General features: G+C 39.5%; 1 protein-coding gene across 3 annotated transcripts in view; it reads left to right on the forward strand.

Moving 5' to 3' along the window:
- The window catches only part of RBFOX1 (RNA binding fox-1 homolog 1), a 519,079-nt gene that overhangs the window by 446,198 nt on the left and 54,680 nt on the right, over positions 1–18,201 (forward strand). For all 3 annotated transcript variants that reach the window (XM_050980176.1, XM_050980177.1, XM_018916052.3), the window contains one exon: positions 12,110–12,190. In XM_050980176.1, the coding sequence (XP_050836133.1) occupies positions 12,110–12,190 (81 nt within the window). The remainder of the gene's footprint in view (positions 1–12,109; positions 12,191–18,201) is intronic.

Raw genomic sequence — 18,201 nt, forward strand, 5'->3', positions numbered from 1 at the left:
TGTGACTTAGCTTTACTTTTGAGTTCCCTCCACCACCTTTCTTAGAGAAGAAGCACTTGAATTTTTTATAAAACTAGAGATGTGGTTTTTAAGACAGAGTTCTACTTGTTTAGTTTAATTATTGTCTCCAGCACTGCCATGACAAAACTGCACCAACTTCTTCACAGTCAGCGCAAGAAGTTCCTTTAGCTCCTAATAAATGATGAAAAATTTGGCCACTTCTGGAATAAAGATGATACATCTACAGAGAAACTGTTGATTTAAAGTACCTTTAATCTTCATAAATAAGTGAAAAACAGGAGGTTATACAAAGCTGCCAGGATGGCACTGATGAATGGCACATCCCCCCGTTCCTGAATTGCCGGCGGCGCCGCGGCCGCGAGGCTTCCCCGTATTGTACATCAAACCTGCCAGCTCATTTCTGTGATTAAATATTCCATCAGTGCGGGCTGCAAGGCGCTAGAGCTGAACAAGATTCATAAGATGCACCACTTGAATACACATAACTCACTGCCTTGGATGGAGAGCACCCCGCGTGCACGGCAGAATGAGAGCGCAGTTAAATTACTCCGCGAGACAAGATCAATAGAGAAAGGAGAAGATCCCCTAATGCAATGCAAATCTAAGATATAGTTATGTCCTGACAACTTGAAGCAGACAATTAAAGTCAAATAGGGAGGAAGGCAATGTAAATCAGCCCTAAAACCTTGGAGATGATGGTAAACAGTAGGGCCGGTGACATGGTTGTAATAGCTCGGGGTTTTTTTGGAGTGTGCGCTCCTGTGAAGGAAAACCTTCCTTGAGAAAATGAGTGGCAGCTGAAAATGGCAACTCCGAGGTGCACAACAGACACTGTGCTAGGAAAGTATCACTCTTGGGGACTGCAAAATACCGTATATTTACAAACCAGTATGGATTTCTCTTCCTGCATTTTCCTTCTAAGGCTGTGAAATGCTGGTGCTGCAGTACATTAAAGTGCTCTGGCAATGTGGCTCTTCAGCCGTGGTGGCCTTGGGGTGGATTTCCAGGGACACGTTTGGGAAGGGCCCTCTGGAGACTCCTGCTGCACTTCCAGGGCTTAGCAAGGCTCCCTGATGGCCACCAGCTCCTGCCCTTCCCACCCTTCTGCTGGGAAAATGATATTTTTTAGAAAAATAAAGGACTTTTTTTTTTTCATGTAACATTGCAGCTTTTCACAGAATTGCATTTTTTCCTGTATGATCATGGATAGGAAATTTTTTAAAAGATGACTTAGGGCCACACAGTCTCCCTCTAATAAATAAAAGATTTTCCTTGAGGGTTTCCCCCTTTAAGGGGGTTTTCCTCTTATGAGAAAGTAATGCTTAATGAAGTTGTGTTATCCATTTATTTTTTCCAGTAAAATATTTATTAAATTCTTAGGTAGGCCCTAATAAGGAAATTTCTGTGTAATCTGCCTCACAAAGTCTTCATGGAAACTGGGATAATTTTTTCATCTCTTTGTATTTCCATCCAGTTTTAAATACATTCCATAGTCTTCCTGTATTTAAGCTAGAGTCTGTTCTTTTCCCCATACACTCATTTATGGCTGGGAAAATACAGATTTGCAGCTGGGTTTCTTTACTAGGTGTGCTCTGGTACTTTCTTTGTTTCTGCAGTTTGTTATAATACCATTTTCACCTGCTTATTTTTATATAGTGTATATTTTATCTGTAATACCAAGCCTTTCTTTCTGCCTCAGGCATTCTGACAGCCAAGTTCCATGTTGTTCCTTTCAGTTATTGCAGATCTTTTTGTTTTTCTCTTTTGGGTTTTGGAACAATGAATTTTTGAGCAATCTCCTGCACTCTCCTTATTGAAATATAGAATATTGTTGCACCTGTGTTACTGCAGCAGATCAGCCCTGTACAGCAGGTAGCTTGAGACACAGTGAGGCCACTTTAAAAGACTTTTTTATTCTGGCAGAAAACAGCTTTGTTATACCTGTTGGAGAGACTCATTTTTGGCAGTTCCCAAATGCAAGGTGGGGGGAAAGATATTCCAGAAATTACCTGGAAATCTAGTGGATACTCTTTCAGAGAGTAGGGAAATTCACAGTAACTCACATGAGAAGATATTCTTTTCTGATCATAAACAAAACCAGTATTTCAGAATTTTCAAGATTTTTAAGTTGACAGTGGAGAAAGAAGGGACTGAAGATTAGAGGTGAAGGACAATTAGTCAGCACAGCTGAGTGGAAAACAAAAGATCCCATCCTCCTCTTATTTAAGGCACTATTATTCTTCCTGAGTTTTATTGAGTTCTAGGAATTTCAGGAGATAGTTTCAAGTCATCCCACATAGCTGAGAGGGGTTGTATTCACTTCACAAACAGCCTTGACCCAGTGAAGACTATTGTAAGCACCCAGTGTCTTGGGCAGTTATTCCAGGATCACTGGAAGAATTTTCCCCATCACTCAAAAGGAAAAAGAGAGGAAGAGTCTGTGCATTTTTAACTCTTTTATAAACCCTCAGAAGACAGAGAAGTTTTAGGTGCCCAGGTCTTTTTGGCACTTGGAAGCCAGCAGTATCCACCAACAATCAGATGTTGTAGCAAACTTTCTTTCAAAAATTGGTTCAAAGGTTTGGAATAGAACGTTATATGTAATTAGAAGTAAAGGACTGCCATAGCAATATATGTATAAAACCATGCCCTTAAGTAAGATGAATCCAGGGGAAGAGAGGATTCCTGTACACTTGCTACTACTAATTCTCTTTGTTCATGTCTTAAAGCATCTATTTCTGGAGTGTAAGAGCACCTGGGATTCATTTCATCTTTCCAGTGTTTCTCTTTGAATTTAAATGAGTCTTGCATAAGCTCAGCAAATACCCCAGAAACACTTCTCAGTGTTTGGAATTTGGGAAGCTGAGTTATATGCTTGCACAGCATTCTAATCCTGGGGTAAAAGTTCACTCCATCCTATCTCTACAGCAGAATTTCTCTAAAAGCTGTCTGTCACTCCATAGATTAACTCATTTTACCATTTGATTACATACACTTGGATCCAAACTTTGCTGTTGACTAAGCAGATTTTTGTAAATAAACATATTTGCAGTAGTTTTAGATAAACAGCTTAAATAGTTTTCTAACTACAGTCAAATAATTATTCTTTAATATTCCACCTGTGGTATTTAGATGCTCCTTTTCAAAGTATGGCACACAGCTGTAAGTGTTGTTTCAAATATCCTGGTGTCAAAAGTACCATCACACAAATGAGGAGTTCCTAGGTAGATTAACAACACTGATGACAGCTAATGTATTCCTAAAACTCTGTGGAGCTTTTACAAGCCATTACAGAGGAAATCCTGTTTTATGAAAGAATGAATAAAGCCAGTAGAAAAATGGAATTTGGCATCTGCACTCGCTCTTTACTAAAATAAATAATAACAATCCAGAATTAATTACCCCTCATGCTACATTAAAATGAGTTCTTCATTAAAATGTATACCCTCATGGAAAATAAACCAGGCTTTTTCAAAGCTAATGCAAATGACTTTTTTTAAATAAACATTGATTTAATCAATATTTTAATCTGGAGCAGGATTTATCTATCTATACTCACCATTGATTTGAAATCTGCACATTTTTAAGAGATGACCACAGATACTGTCAGTCTTACCCTTCTGAAGGTGTTTCTCTTGGATTTCTATCACACAGGATATATTTAGCATTTGATGCTCTTCTCTGTGATCTCTGGGAGAAATTCCCTAGATTTCATTCTTTAATTGTAAATCTTCAACCATAGATAGAGCTTCATGCCAGGAGGTAGGAAAGAAGAGAGTTCTTACAGTGAGGAAGGGAGTTTTTGCTTCTTCACTGTAAAGTTTCTGAGTTCTGACCCCAGTCTAGTATGGGGAGCCATTTGATCCTGGGTTATGATGGATTTGCTCACAAACAGAATCAGTAAACCCAGGAAATCTGTATTTGCTGAAAGGTGGGGTGCTTTCAAAATAAGGGAAAGAATGTGTTTGAGGGTGGGTGGTTGGATCTCTTTGCTTGATGGAAAACCTTGGTGAGATGTAGGTCTTGGTCTGATGGCCACATTTCCATGTTTCTCCTGAGTTCACACAGTCAGTTTCCTTGTTTTTAGATATTTTTAACCCAAAAGAAAGCCTTGTGAGCAAGCAGGAGCTGCACTGTCCCTTCTTTGTCCTTGTGTTGGTTCGAAGTTCTTGTGTTTGTTCAGATGTATTTATTGCAGATAGAACTGACCAAGTTTTTAAGGGCTAAAAGAAGTTAAGTACTGTTCCTGACTCTCAAAGACAATCTTTAAAGAAGAATGATCCTTGGACTTCTCTTCCATCATTCTGGTGCTAAGTGAAAATGTGTTCTTTGGCTTCCTGGTTAGTGAGAGCCCTAAAGGTAGTTCAGTAGCTGAGGTGACAGCATCTCCAGGCTGTGTATGGGCAGGTTTGAGGCTGGATATAAATCCAGCTGCTCCTGTCTCCACAATTACCTGGGCAGCAGGGCTGAGCCTGGGTGGGCACTGCCTGGGCCTGAGCTAAGGCTGCAAGATGCATGTTTAGAATAAAACTGAGGCTGTAATCCGGGCACCAGCCGTGGATAGATGTAAAAAGCACTGGCTTGAGGATCTCTGAGAGGAAAATTGAAGACCAACTGCAAGGTCATCACTGAAAGGTTTGTTTGTTCAGAACTGGGTGGGATATTTGCAATGCAAGATAAGTTGTGGCAGTTATGTGGAGGAATAAATTCCTCTGATTAGAAGAATAACCAAGTTAGGAAGATCCGTGTGTTAGGATGGACAGTCAGGGAGACAAACTCTTCTGAAATGTAAAGTAATAAAGTAATGTATGAAATGTAAAGTTAATACAGTTAAGTGGGATGGAAAACAACTCTGCTCTGTGTTAAACCTTGATTACATCTGTAAATTAATGCTAAAGCAGTTTAAGATTATGGTTAATTGTATTCCAAACATATTGCTAATGTTTTCTCTTCCTTCTTATGCATTTTTTTCCCATTTTGGACGTTGGAGAACAGAATCCCCAGTATGCACTGTAATTGCATTTCATAATTCTCATTGAGAGGAACTTTCAAAATAGAGTTTTCATTCATTTATTTGTTGTGGAGGTAGCTGAGAGGGGGCTGTGCTTTACAAGTTTACAAGCTCTGCTGGTTTGGTTCTCTCAGATTCTCTTTGGAAATCTCCAAGCACAGAATTGCTTCCAGTAAAAGTGAGTGCTTTGGAAACTTTGGAAACATTGCATTACCATTTTTGTAATGGTTTTTCGTGCCCCTGAAATTCTGGGACCTGTCTGGGCTAGGAAATAAATAGACTAGCTGAAGCCAGGATTATGCATGATGATTCAATTTTTGGTTTTTTATATTCTCAGCTTGTCATTCAGAATAGAATTTTATTTATATGTCAGAACCAGCATTCACTGGTGTAAGCAAAGAGAACTGAGGGATTAGTAATTTGCATCTCTGCATCTAATTGCATTAGATTTGCATCTCTGTCTTATAGATTTACTGAAATAGGTAATTTACACAGAAAATAGTGTCTTGACACAATATGAGAGGATAAAGCATAAACACATCCACTTGTAATCCCTGCAGGGCCATGTTGAAACTGTAGTGTTTGTGTTTGGGCAGAAAGGCTCCAGTTTCATCTGTTTTGTGATTTTTTTCCTATTGCAATCTTTATTCAACAGGCAGATGTATGAATGCAACCCATTTTAGTTATCATCAGAGCATGAGTGCATGTTGTATATTCTCAAGTATCTCCTTTCAGGAAGAGTATAGTTCCAGCTCAGAGTTTACTTCACAAGTTTATGCATGGGAATTTCTCATGTTTTTTCTCAAAGTTACAAGTGAACCAAGAATAGCCATCACTTACCTGCTCACCTGCCATGGCTGCTGGAGGACCTAGAAAGAGTAAGAGTAAAGACTTGGTTCTTGAAAGATCCTGAACAACTTGAGTGGGATTCATGTCTCAGGATAAAACAATGGCACTGGAGGTCACAGAGTTTATGTGCACCTGAGGTTGTAGGGAGACATCTTACAGTAAATATATTTTGCAGGAAATTTTGATGGCACCACTCTTTATTTTATTTTTTTTTTAATTCATGACCGCATAATGCATGAATTATGTGGTCATGACTTAGTCCAGTTTTTAGACTTTTAGAATAGAATAGTCCGTGTTTTAGACTTTTCTGCTGACAGGATTTACCCTTGGATGCCAATAATTAAGTTCACTAAGGAGCACAGATGAACTCTTTCAGCACGGTGCAGATTTTGGTACAAGCACCAGCTGAATTTGTACAATTTAGTTTCAGTTTAGTTACCAGGCAAGGCATGTCTGTGGCTGATGAATCATTTGAAAAGTATTTTGGAAAGGGCAGTTTGCTGCAATTGCTTTACTTTGTGAATGGAAATATGGCATGAATTGTTCCTGCAGTGCAGCCAGTCTATGGGAAGGCTGGGTAATTAAATTAGAAATAAGTCAGTCACACAGTGTGGTTTAAAGCAGGCAGGAGGAGGAGAGATCCCTGTTACTGTGGGATGAGTTCTATATCCTACAGAGGGAAGAGGTGGGGAGAAGGGGAGTTAGGGGGGAATTATCTCATACCAGAGCTGCAAACTTTGCTGCTTCTCTGATTTTTACTTGCATGATATTGACACCTTCCAACCCCAGTTTTTGACAGCATCCTGGGTACTGCACAGGAATAACTGGGGAGAGAGGGCTGTTTCCCAAAAGCTGGGAATGGATGGTATGGGCAGCAAAGGATAATTGAAGGGTGGCTTGCAAATGATGTTTGCTGTGAGATTCCTGGCTGTTCCCTGAATCAGTGCCACAGTTCATTGGGTGTTTTGGGGACACTCCAAGAGGTGATGATAAAGAAACATCCACTATGCTTAGACAAGGGGTGGAAAGGAAAATTAATGTCTTAAATAGAATTTTTGGATGGAGAGGTCCCAGGAAATGTCTTAGAGACACTTTCACTGCTGTTTTTTTTGGTGTGTGGTTTTTTGGGTTTTTTTTCTCCTCCCTCTCTTTTAAACAATGTATATCAGGTTATATGTGAGTCAGGGACCTACTACATAAATGCATGGGTAGAGCACAGATTCTCATTACCAGCAGCAAGCACACCCAGGCTGTTCAATAATTGAATATATTTCAGGTTTGCTGTCAGAAGGGGTTTGGATTTAGGAAAATCAACTTTAGACATCAACTTCTTCAGATTCTCCTCCCTACCCTCTTGTTAAGTGAAACTATTGTAAGCTTTGGTGGGATTAAACATAGGTTTTGTTTGTATTTTTAACATATTGCAAGAAAGGAGGCGTGGGGTTTGGGGTTATGCTACTTTATTCCTTGTTAATAATGGATGAAACAATCCAGTGTATCACCACAACCATCCCTAAGTGGTTGTGTTCAAATCTGAAGGCTGTTATTCAATTTATAGAGAGCCCAGATAACTGAAGGCCCTCAAAGAGCACTTCTTTTTGAATTAACAGCATATTTAAAAGCATGCCAAGTCTGTGGAGTTGACTATTGATACTGAAGGGCTAAGAGAGCACTTAACTACTATTATGTATTCAGGAGAGAGGCTCTCTTTAAATTCCCTGGTCAGAAGGGACAATGGAAGCTAACACACACTATTACTGCACAACAGGAGCCTTTTATTAGGTGTTTCTGATCCATTTCTCTGAGACATTTTGAAATAACCCATCACAGAACAATGTTTCAGACCAGAACAAAACCAGTGCTATTTCTGTCTGAAAATGCCAATATTAAATTACACTTTTAGAGCAGCAAACCAAGAGAGGACGTGGATTGCTCATGAGGATCCTTGATGCACTTGCAAATCTCCTGATTTGTTCATGAGAGGTGCAGCTTTACTTCCTGCATTGAACACAGAGGTGTTTAGGAATAATAGCTGTTGCAAAAGGCACGAAGGAAAAGAGTGATCAGAATGGTCAGAACTGACTCAGGGAGAATTTGGGATCATCCAGCTGGACTGGGAGGAAAAGAAAATGAAAAAAACAATCACTGAATTCAATAAAGAAGGGGCTTTTTTTTAGATTTAGATTTAGATTAGGCTCTTGAAATAACAGTTTATAATAATGTAGGCAAAATGAGACTCAGCTTCATTTTTGTGGCTTTGTTTGGATTTCTTTGTAAATAGCATTAAAGAATGGATGAACTGGTACTTAGTAAGAAGCTCCTTTTGGTAATAAAATAAAAATAAAATGTGTAAAGAGCAGCTGATTGGCCTGGAAAGCTGAGAGTGCAATGGATTAGAGTAATGGATTGGTCACTGAATCTCCTTGTGTGCAGTGAGTGACTCAGTTCCTGCATTGCCAACACTCACTTGAGCCACCTGTGCACTGAACCCCAGCCCTGGATACTGAGCTGGCTCCTTCCTGCCACTGAAAATGCTTCTGAGCTTCCCCTGGTAGTGAGGGCAGAGCTGGATGCTGTGGGCACTCAGCACCCCTGGCCCTTCCCAGCTCTGCCAAGAGCTTTCTGTGGAGCTGGGCTGCCCTGGGACTCCTGGAGTGACAGGGACACTGCCCCCCATGTCTCACTTTGTTGTGTCCCCCAATCAGCAACGCCTCTCCTCTTCTTTTTTTTTTTTTTTTTTGGTAATTGCCCCCAAAGTTCTTGGAGAATAAATGCCAGCACTGTAAATTGGGAGCTTTAGGTCCCTGAGCCCAGGCACTCACACCCTGTGTGCAGTGAGGTGGTGCACTGGGGGCTCAGGTCCTCTGCCATGGTATAGAAACTTTAAACCTTTGCCAGGAAAGCTTTCTAGAACCTTCCTCTGCTTCCTGTGACAGGAGAGAGCTGGGCCCACAATCCAGCCTTGCACCATTGTTGATTTTACACCAACAGTGTGATTGTAGCCAATGGGAAATGGCTTTTTCTGCAGAAAATGGGATTTCAATTTATACTTCCTCAAACAATACCATGAGACATCCCAGCTAACTGTGTAAATTCTGTGCAGCTCATTGCAGATTTGTATTTCTGAGCTGCCTGTAGTGCTGGCTACACAGTGGTTCCAGTTAAAAGCTGTTTATAACAGCAGGGGTTTAAAATCCTTTATAATTTAGTGTGTAAATCCACATGTTGGTCCTTGGTGTTACTTCTTGGCTCTTTGAGGACTGGAGAAATACAGTGACTTTTTTAGCTGTGTTACAGGAGGCAGTGAGTTCCATGATACATTGGTATTTCTGTAGTTTAGTTTATCTGCGTCATGTAAATAACTGTACACAAAAAACTTATTTTTGAAAGTATAAAAAAATAAAAAAAGAGGGGAAATGCATTTAGTCAGAGATCTCGAAACCACTGGGAACTGAATTTTAAGTATTCTAAAAATATTAATGACTGCACATCACTTTTTTCCACAGTCCTGAATATTTTTAGAGTAATTATTTCTCAGAATAACTGTGGTGCTTCAGCAAAGGACCTCATCAAACAGCACGTTCTTAATCATGGGCTGGAGGAGAAAACAGTGGAGGAAGAGAGGGATGAGTGGGAATAGTCTTTGATCTTGGGACACCTGGTTTTGTCCAGGGTCTCTGCATGCCCCTGCCCCCAGGCTGGTCCCCTCAGTGTCCCCTCTGCCACTTCTCCCTCAAAACTGTAAATAAAATCCTCTTTCTTAAAAAAAAAAACAACCCAAATCCTTTATTCCATCACACTAGAATTTGTTGTTCTGGAGGAAAAATTATTTTTTTTTCCCCAGTGGGGAATTTATAGATTGTTTCTGTGTTCTGAGGTTTATCCAAGATCTTACTGTAAATAATTCAGTCTTCCCTCAGTTGTATGAATGGCAATTGAAATACTTTTAATACCAAAATTAGATGCAGAAGAAATAATCTTTTCTTACTAAAGTAGATTAAAAAACTCCATATTTTTTTCCCTAACAAAATCTAATAATTATGTTTTAGTTATCAGTATTAATATTATGTACAAATTCAAAGGCAGATTGTCAAAATATAATTAGAAGGCTCTGTGCAAGAAATTAAACACACTCTAGTAGCAGAGATGTAAAAAGCATCTGTTTTGAAGTACTTTAATTAGAAATTAGATGACTAGGGTAGGGAAAATAGGATTTGTATGAGATGAAATCAGAAAAAAATATAAGATTATTAGCTACAAAGAGCAGGAAAATACCTATGGAGCGTGGAGGAAGCCAAGTGTTATCTAGGACTTCTGGTGAATAATGTAAATAAACTGTAACCTTTGACTTCTGAAAATCTTTTGCTCTGTTTTCTAGACATACTTGAGGTCATTACAGTTATTCCTAGAAGCTAATGAAAAGTTCTGATTTTCCTCATGTGTTCCTCTCAGCCTGCTGGGTCTTCAGCTCACTTTCCTTTGCAGGCTTCTGCACTAGCTCAGGTTTTGAAGCATCTGTGGTGTTAAATTCTTCCATATTCCAAAATCCTCCATATTCCAACATTCCTGGGGTCAAACAAATGTGTAGATAGGGCTTATTTATTTGTTTTATATTTAACCTGAAAATCCTGCTTGTGATTAGGATCTCAATAGCTGCATGTTCATTTGGCAGCTTCCACACAAGGGCTGAAGGCTGAGAGTGATATCCATACAGTCAATGATGTGTTGTCCCAAAGTAAGGGGGAAAATGAGCTTCTTTTACCTTTTATCTTTTATATTAGTTGTGGATGGCTGGAAAAAAGCAAGCATCTCTAAATCCTGTTAGTTAAGGGTGTGCTATTGTCTGGGAAGGTTAGAAGCATGGTAATTAATGAGATTTCCAGTCACAGTCTTAGTTAAACTGCATGAATTACAAGAATTATTTTATTACTCTTCAGCATTTCCAATATTTCTCCTTCAAGAGACAGCTGCAAGCAACAAAGAACTAGTTAATGGCAGAAAGTTTTTTAAAATATATTTTGAGAGAACTCTGGCCCAGTGAATGGAAGTTGAGAATGGCTGCTGTAATACTGTGGAAAATGTGCCCACCACTTGTACTGAATCCTGTACTTCCAAACACATTGGAATCAACTCAGTGCAGTTCCATTGCATGTCAGTGCACAATGTCTGAAGTTTCACAAACCTCCAGGAAGATTTGATGGGTTGGAGTTGTGTGATTCACAAATCCTGACAGCTTGTGGCATGTCAGTGTATGTGTGTATAAAATCCTGTGTGTGTATACAGATATATGCACATATATCTGCAAAACCAGATGTCTCATATCCCACTTTTCCTGGTGGACTGCATTCCAGAAGTGAAGAAGTTTCTTTCCTAGTCTGAAAGTACAATGTTCAATCTGTGTTCAGCTAAGACTGCTAAAGTACCATTTTAAGAAAACCTGTGTTTTAAAGTTCATTTCAAAGAAAAAAAAGAAATAACCTTAAACTTGTGTCATTCATTCAAAATGAGCGTTGCAAAAGCATTGGTTTAAATTGATTTGGTTATTGTTTTTTACTTTAATTCCTTGGGGGAAAAAAAATTGTTTTATCTGGTTTTGTTCTTAATCCTGAACCCAGCTTATTTACTGGAAAGCAGCATATTTGCACAAATAAATTTGTGCATTCCTCTGAGCAAAAGCTGCTGAGCTCAGCTGTGTCAGCGGTCACTCCGCGACAGCGGGAGCGATGGAGCCAGCTCCTGCCTGGCCTGGTGTCCGTGCTGGGAGTGCTGCACCTGATTTTCCTGGCTCCAGGAGCCTCATTCCAGCCCGGAGGCTGAGGAGGCAGGGTGGGCAGGGTGGGTTGGGGCAGCAGTTTTGGGAGAAGCAGGGCGACAGGGAGAGAGAGCAGCCAGCGAGGCTCGCGGTCCCTGCGGGATGACGATGGCCTTGGGGACATCTCTGTGTTCTGTGTTCTGCTTCTCCAATGTCAAACTGGGGTTGTTTGGGCTCTTGCTGCTTTGAAATCAAGGCAGAAAAAAGAAAAAAAGCTGGGTTTTTTTTGTTTTTTTGTTTGTTTGTTTGTTTGTTTGTTTTTTTGTGGGGTTTTTTTTTGGATAAAAAAAGGGCAAAAAGCGCCCCTGGTTCAGTGCGCCGTTCCGGTTGTGACTTGATTTGTGTTTTGGGATGAAAACTGAGGTTCAGTTGAAGTGTTCCAAAACCAGATACCACTCTCTCTCTCTTTCTTGTAGGCAGGGTGCTGCTGTGCCAGGCAAACCAGGAGGGATCTCCCGTGTACAGTGCCCCCAGTTCACTAGTATACACATCCACAAGTAAGCTAGTGTTATGGCTCGTTTCTTGTTCTGTTTTTGTGACAAAAGCACATTAATGTGAATTAAGCCCCCTAAAAATGTCAACTCTCCCAACAGCTCTGGTGAAGGTAAATGTGGTGTTTATAAAGATATGTAAGTCGTGTCAACAGATGATTCAGTGTTTTCAGTTGCATCTTTATTCTCAAAGTCTATTGTATTTTAAAAAAAGAAAAACAGTGCCTATATTGCAATATTTGTACAGAAATGGTCAAAAGTTCCGCAGTAACAGTGACACTTTTGGCAATCCAGTACTGCTTGTGCTCTGCATTTTGTGTGGAAGATGTTGCGTTTCTTCTGTCCTGCTCACACCTGTGATTTAATACACAAAGCATCTCTTACCATGCCACCATTTGACTGGGTCAGGAATTAGATAGGAAGTCTTTTTTTACAAGAGGAGCAGCCTGTATTAAAGGGGGGGTATTTTGAGGCATAAAAAGCTGCCCTAGTAAAAAGATCAGAGACAAGCTGGCATGATGGATGCTGCCATCAGCCATTTTTCTGTACAAAACTTTGGAGTGGAGATGTGTCCTCTGAAATTCTGAGCAGAAACCTTTTTAGAGAGTATTTTAGACTGGATTGGTGGCACCACTGATTCTCATTGTGGCATTCAGTGGGGTGACAAACCTGGAGCTGAACACAGGAGCAGTAACTGCTGCTTGCAGCAGCCCTGGCTCTGTGTTCATTGCAGAGAAAACACATGCTCTGATTTAACAGCATTATCAGATATGCTCCTTATGAAGATTGTATTCAATCCAGAATGCAATTCTGTTCTCTTAGAGCTTATCTAGACTGCTAAAATAATTATTTTTTAAATTAAACCCAGGAATTAGGACAAAAGAGTTCCATAGTGATCATCTCTACAATCATGTAATTCTTTTCTGTCAAACATTATCAATGGCATCCCTGGAGCTGCTGCTTTTCCAGGATTCATATGGGATCCCCTGTAAATGAGGAGTCTGGAGCCTACAAATGCAGAGTGAACTAACCAAATGCATCAAGTGTTTTCAATTGCAAATTAAAATGTCAGTTAAGTCTGCATTTTCTTCCAGGTGTTCCAAGAATATTTTCTAATATGTCACCTTTCTCTAGCCGTGGGGATGTTTTTACCAATTTTTTACACAGAGATATGAAATACTTACAGTTTAAATTAATGCTCCCTTTTGGAAATTTTTAGTGCACTCCTCCTTTTTGACTGACAATTGTTTTCCTGGAAAATGATCCAAACATTTCACTCATCTCACTATTAGGAGCCTCTTTTTAGAGAAGAGGAGGTAGTGTTTGTTATCATTTTCTGAAAATTGCTTTTCTTTGAAAGCTTTTCCTGAGTTTGCCCTGTTGCTCCTATTGCCTCACTGAGCTGTACCCCAGGAATTTCATTGCTGGGATTGCTGTGTCCATCAGATGATATTTCCTCTAATATTGACTCCCCAAAGAGACACTGTGAGCAAGCTGAGCTCTGGAGTTCACTGTTTCCTTTGTGTCTCCTGAGTCAGTCCTGTTGAAAAATCTTATTTTGCAGTGGTGCTCCTTGAATAATGCTATCCTAACAAACACCTGTTTGTTTTCAATTATGCCAAATACATAAATAAACAAGCTTTGCCTATCTGTCTCCCACTGGGCAATGTGTAATACACAGTTTCAGAGCAGGCATTGCTGGTAGCCCTTGCAGTGGAAATTATTGCACTTTTGTTGAATCTGTCTGTTGGCAAGTCATGATTTTTCCTTTCTTATGTACAGAATTTCCTCTTGCCAAAATGCAGTTTCCCCTACAGGGTCACAACTCCTAATAACACAAAATTACTACAATTACTACATATTGTAATTAGGTTTTTATTCCTCCTTATTACAAAACTTTCAATAAAGATGTATAATAACTCCATTTCTATAGGAAATTCCAGTGGAAGTGAATAGAAATGAAGGCTGACTTTTGTCTCATTTCTTTTATTAGTTTAAAGATCTTCTATATTCCATTTTAGTGCACATTTGTAATATTGAAATGATAACTGATAAGTCAACATTAGTGTCTAGGAGATGAATTCTTGTACTATTATCATTCCATGTAGACAACAATATTTCAGCCTTCCTTTTTGAATAATTTGTTAATCGTTTATTCTGTTACTGCTGGTGTTGTAACTGTGATATTTTACAACCACTTACAACAGAAGAATTAGGAGGTTTTCAATTTGTAATTGTTTTAACAGAAGGGAAAGAGTCTGCTGGGTTTTCAAAAGCCATCTAATTTCACAGAGTGCTAATGGCATTGAGAAGTTTTCAGATATTTGGAAGAGGAGTCCAAAATAGTCCCCATTTTCAAAGGGTTGACTAACTTGACTGTTCATCTCTTACTCCTCAGTTTGTAAGATGGATTTTTCTTGATTTGGCCAGCTTGGTTTCTCACTGAACTTCTTGGTTTGTAATTGTACTGGCCACTGGTAGCCCCTCATGGCCCTGAGCCCTTTTACCCACTGCCTCCCCAGAAAGCCGACTGCAATTCTTGGAGCTGCTCTTTCCCTTCTGGTATTTTATTTCTCCAGGATATATTTTATGTATCACACTCTGCATTTCCCAGCACAATGATTAGTTACACCTCTGCATATGTCAGGAGGTGGAAACATGGCTCTGCTTCCTTCCATCACTTCTGGCCCTTCACATAATACAGAAAGAAATGAGCTGTTTCCTCTGCAAGCAGTGGAACAAATCAGCAGCAATAGTCTCTCATGCCTCATCTGTTCTCTTATGCTGAAGGAGAAGATGGGACCTGGAACAGTTTTTCATTTGCACACCTATTGTTGGAAGAGATAATTTTTTATGTAGAAAGCAGAGTTTCAGCATGCCAATGTGCTCCTATCCCTGGGCAGGGCAGGTCCTGTGACGGCCACGGGCAGGAAATCCAGGCAGAAAACCTGATTGCTGTAGATTCCCACAGGACTGGCATCTCCAGGGCAGAACTGATACAACAGAATTCAGTTTTGGCATCTCCAGGGCAACTGATACAACAGATGCCAGCTAAATCCTTCATCATTGCCACAATGCAAGATGCAGACAAGTCTTGAAAGGAGTTCTACCCAGCCAGGAATGATTGGAGTTCTCCAAATCCCAGTGAGTCAGCTCTCACTGGGATCTTCCTAGAGGCTCAGGATATCTCCCTGAAAATAAATGAAACACTTTGGCTGCTCATAACTGACAGTCTCTTTTTACCCTCACTCTTTAAAATAGTTACTTCCACAAGGAATTTTAAAATCCTGAAGAAATTTGTATCTCCTGGTGAATAAGAAATGGGTCAAGGATAGTTTTGTGACTTTTCCAAGTTGAAGCCCCACGTGAGTAGGATCCATGAGAAAATTAAGACCCTGCTGGACAAAAGGAAGATTCAAAAGAAGAAAAAAATAGATTCTGTCCCTGAATGTCTGTTCTGTTGTGCCAAAGACAGTAACACAGCTGGGTATGTATGGTTCAAAAAGGCAAAAATACAAATCTGAATTTATTGCAAGAACTTTTAAGAACTGTTTTATGCATATTTTCCCCAATTTTTCTGTAATGTAGAAGTGCCTGAAAATGTGAATGAAGTAGAAGCTCATGAGAACTAAAGCATGGGAAAGAGGAAGATAGGAAGTTGTGGAGTTGTGAAGTTATTCAGGCTGGAAGAACCTGCTTGCACCAGAACACCTCTAAGGATGGAGATTGCACAATTTCAGGGAGCCATCTGTTCCAAGATTGAATGTCCTGGCAGTGCAAACCTCTGTGGCTGCAAGTCATATTTATTGTCCCTTTTGTTCCCAGCGAGTGCCTGGCTCTGTCCCCTGATAATGTCCCTGTCCTTGGTGGCAGGGCATGGACAAGGAGATGCATTTCCTGTAGAAATCCTCGTGCTCTGGGCAGGCTCCCAGCACTCCTGGGCTCACCCACCCCTCGCTGGTGTGGTGAGGCAGCATCCTCCAGCTGTGCATCCCCTCCAGCTGTGCATCCCCTCCAGCTGTGCATCCCCTCCAGCTGTGCACCCCATCCCTCAGGAATGCCCAGCTGTGCCTACCCAGGCCCAATGGAGGACAATGGGAGAGAGATGGAATTTAAAATTTAAAGGGAAGTTCAAAGGCAGCTAAATATTTTTTACACTCTAAATCAGCACTTTGATCTCTGAAACTTTCAGACTTTATTTTAGCTCCAAATAAGCATTAAAATACTTGAGTTTTAAGTGTGTAGCTTCTAGTGGATTTTTCTAAACATACATTGAAGGCATAGTTCACTATTAGCTACATGGGTAGCTGACATGTGTGGTAAAATATTTTAAGTTTCTCCATGCCTTTGTTCAGAATGATGTGCAGATGAACATCTCTATTTCCCAAATGTTTAGATTGCCCGTAGAAGTGAATTTTGCCTTGACTTCGATGAGTGCATTTTAAACTGAAGTCAATTTTGGCTTAGATTTCCTAAATGTTAGGGTTGTTTCATCTTCAGTACGCCTGCTTATCAGCTCCTAAATAAATCTTTCATCCTGCAGTCAAGAGATGGAATTAAAAGAAGAAATATATGAAAATGCAAAATCCGATATTAATTCGTTTTATTTTATCATACTCAAGGGCAAATGAAGTTGATGGCCCATTTTTTAATTGATATATTGATTACAGTTTTGGAAGAAGTGGTGGTGGAATTCAGCAAAAATGATTGAGGTGGTACAAATGCGTATAAATCTGTCCCACATTGTTCGTGTTCTTTAATTGTAATTGTCTGATGAAACTACCATCGGTTTCTGTAATTAACCTAATGGTCTAAATGAATTTCCAGATCACTGGTTATTCATTTCAATATAGAAAATGCCATTACACTGAGTTTAATTAATACTAAGTAAGTTCACAGTCCATTGTACCATTACAATAGAATTTTATTGCTTTAACTGTTTAAAATATGAATATTATTTCCTCTCATCTTGTTTGTCCCATTTATGGACTTGGGCATTCATTTTCTATTCATCCTAAAATAGCATAAACCCCTTATAATTAAAATATTTAAAACCCATTGCTCTTCAAGCTTCCACCCTCAAAATATCAGTGTAGATGTTTTTTTTATTTATTCTTTCAACTGTTTTTAAACAGAGTTCAGTGAGTGCCAAGCTCATAATCCCATGATATGCCCTAGAACATCTTATTTATCTTGATATTCCTTTCACAGAAGTACGTATGACAGATAAGCACTCACCAGAGAATACTTGTGCTTTGCGTCAGACAGATATTAAAACAATAAACTATGCTGCCCTGGGATTTTAGCTTATGAGCCACCAGGAAACAACAAGGCAAAGATGAGATGTTTCTGAAAGGTGGGAAGGCAGTTCTTTTGGAAAATTCCCTGGAAACCTTTGGTCCTGTAATATTTTTGACAGGAAATGTTTTAAATGCTAAAGTTTTGGGGTTTTTTTAAAAGCAAGGAAAACACACTTTGTTCTGTCAGAGCAGACATCAGAAGTGTCCCAAAATTAACCCAATATTCCTGCCCCAAAATTAACCCAACATTCCTACTCTTCTGTGCATTATGTGATAGGAGAGAAGGAAAATCTATGGCACAAGCATAAAGTATTAATTACATGATGTGGGAGTTTATTTCCATATTGAAGCACTTACATATAGCAGACGTATGTCCTAGTTTTAAAAAGAATTTTTTTTTTCCTGTGGGTGTTTTGTTTTAATTCATAGATTAAGGATGGTTCAGGGTCTTGGTTATAGAATAAACAGGGAAAATCATAAATATAAATTTTATATTTGTAAAGAGCACATCCAACTGTAGGATTTAGTGCGTTTGAGGATTCATTGTGCTACAGAAATGAAAATTAAGTCACGCTTGTTTATGCAGTATGTCCTTGCTTTTAGAAATAGGTTACTTGGCTTAGGAATATTAGTAAACCACCTAAAAAATGCTGTATGGAACTATTTTCATCTTGCTTGTTTCATTGAAGACATTCCAGGTTTTATTTTCCTGTGGTG

The sequence above is a fragment of the Serinus canaria genome, chromosome 14, assembly GCF_022539315.1.
Source record: "Serinus canaria isolate serCan28SL12 chromosome 14, serCan2020, whole genome shotgun sequence".
NCBI lineage: Eukaryota > Metazoa > Chordata > Aves > Passeriformes > Fringillidae > Serinus > Serinus canaria.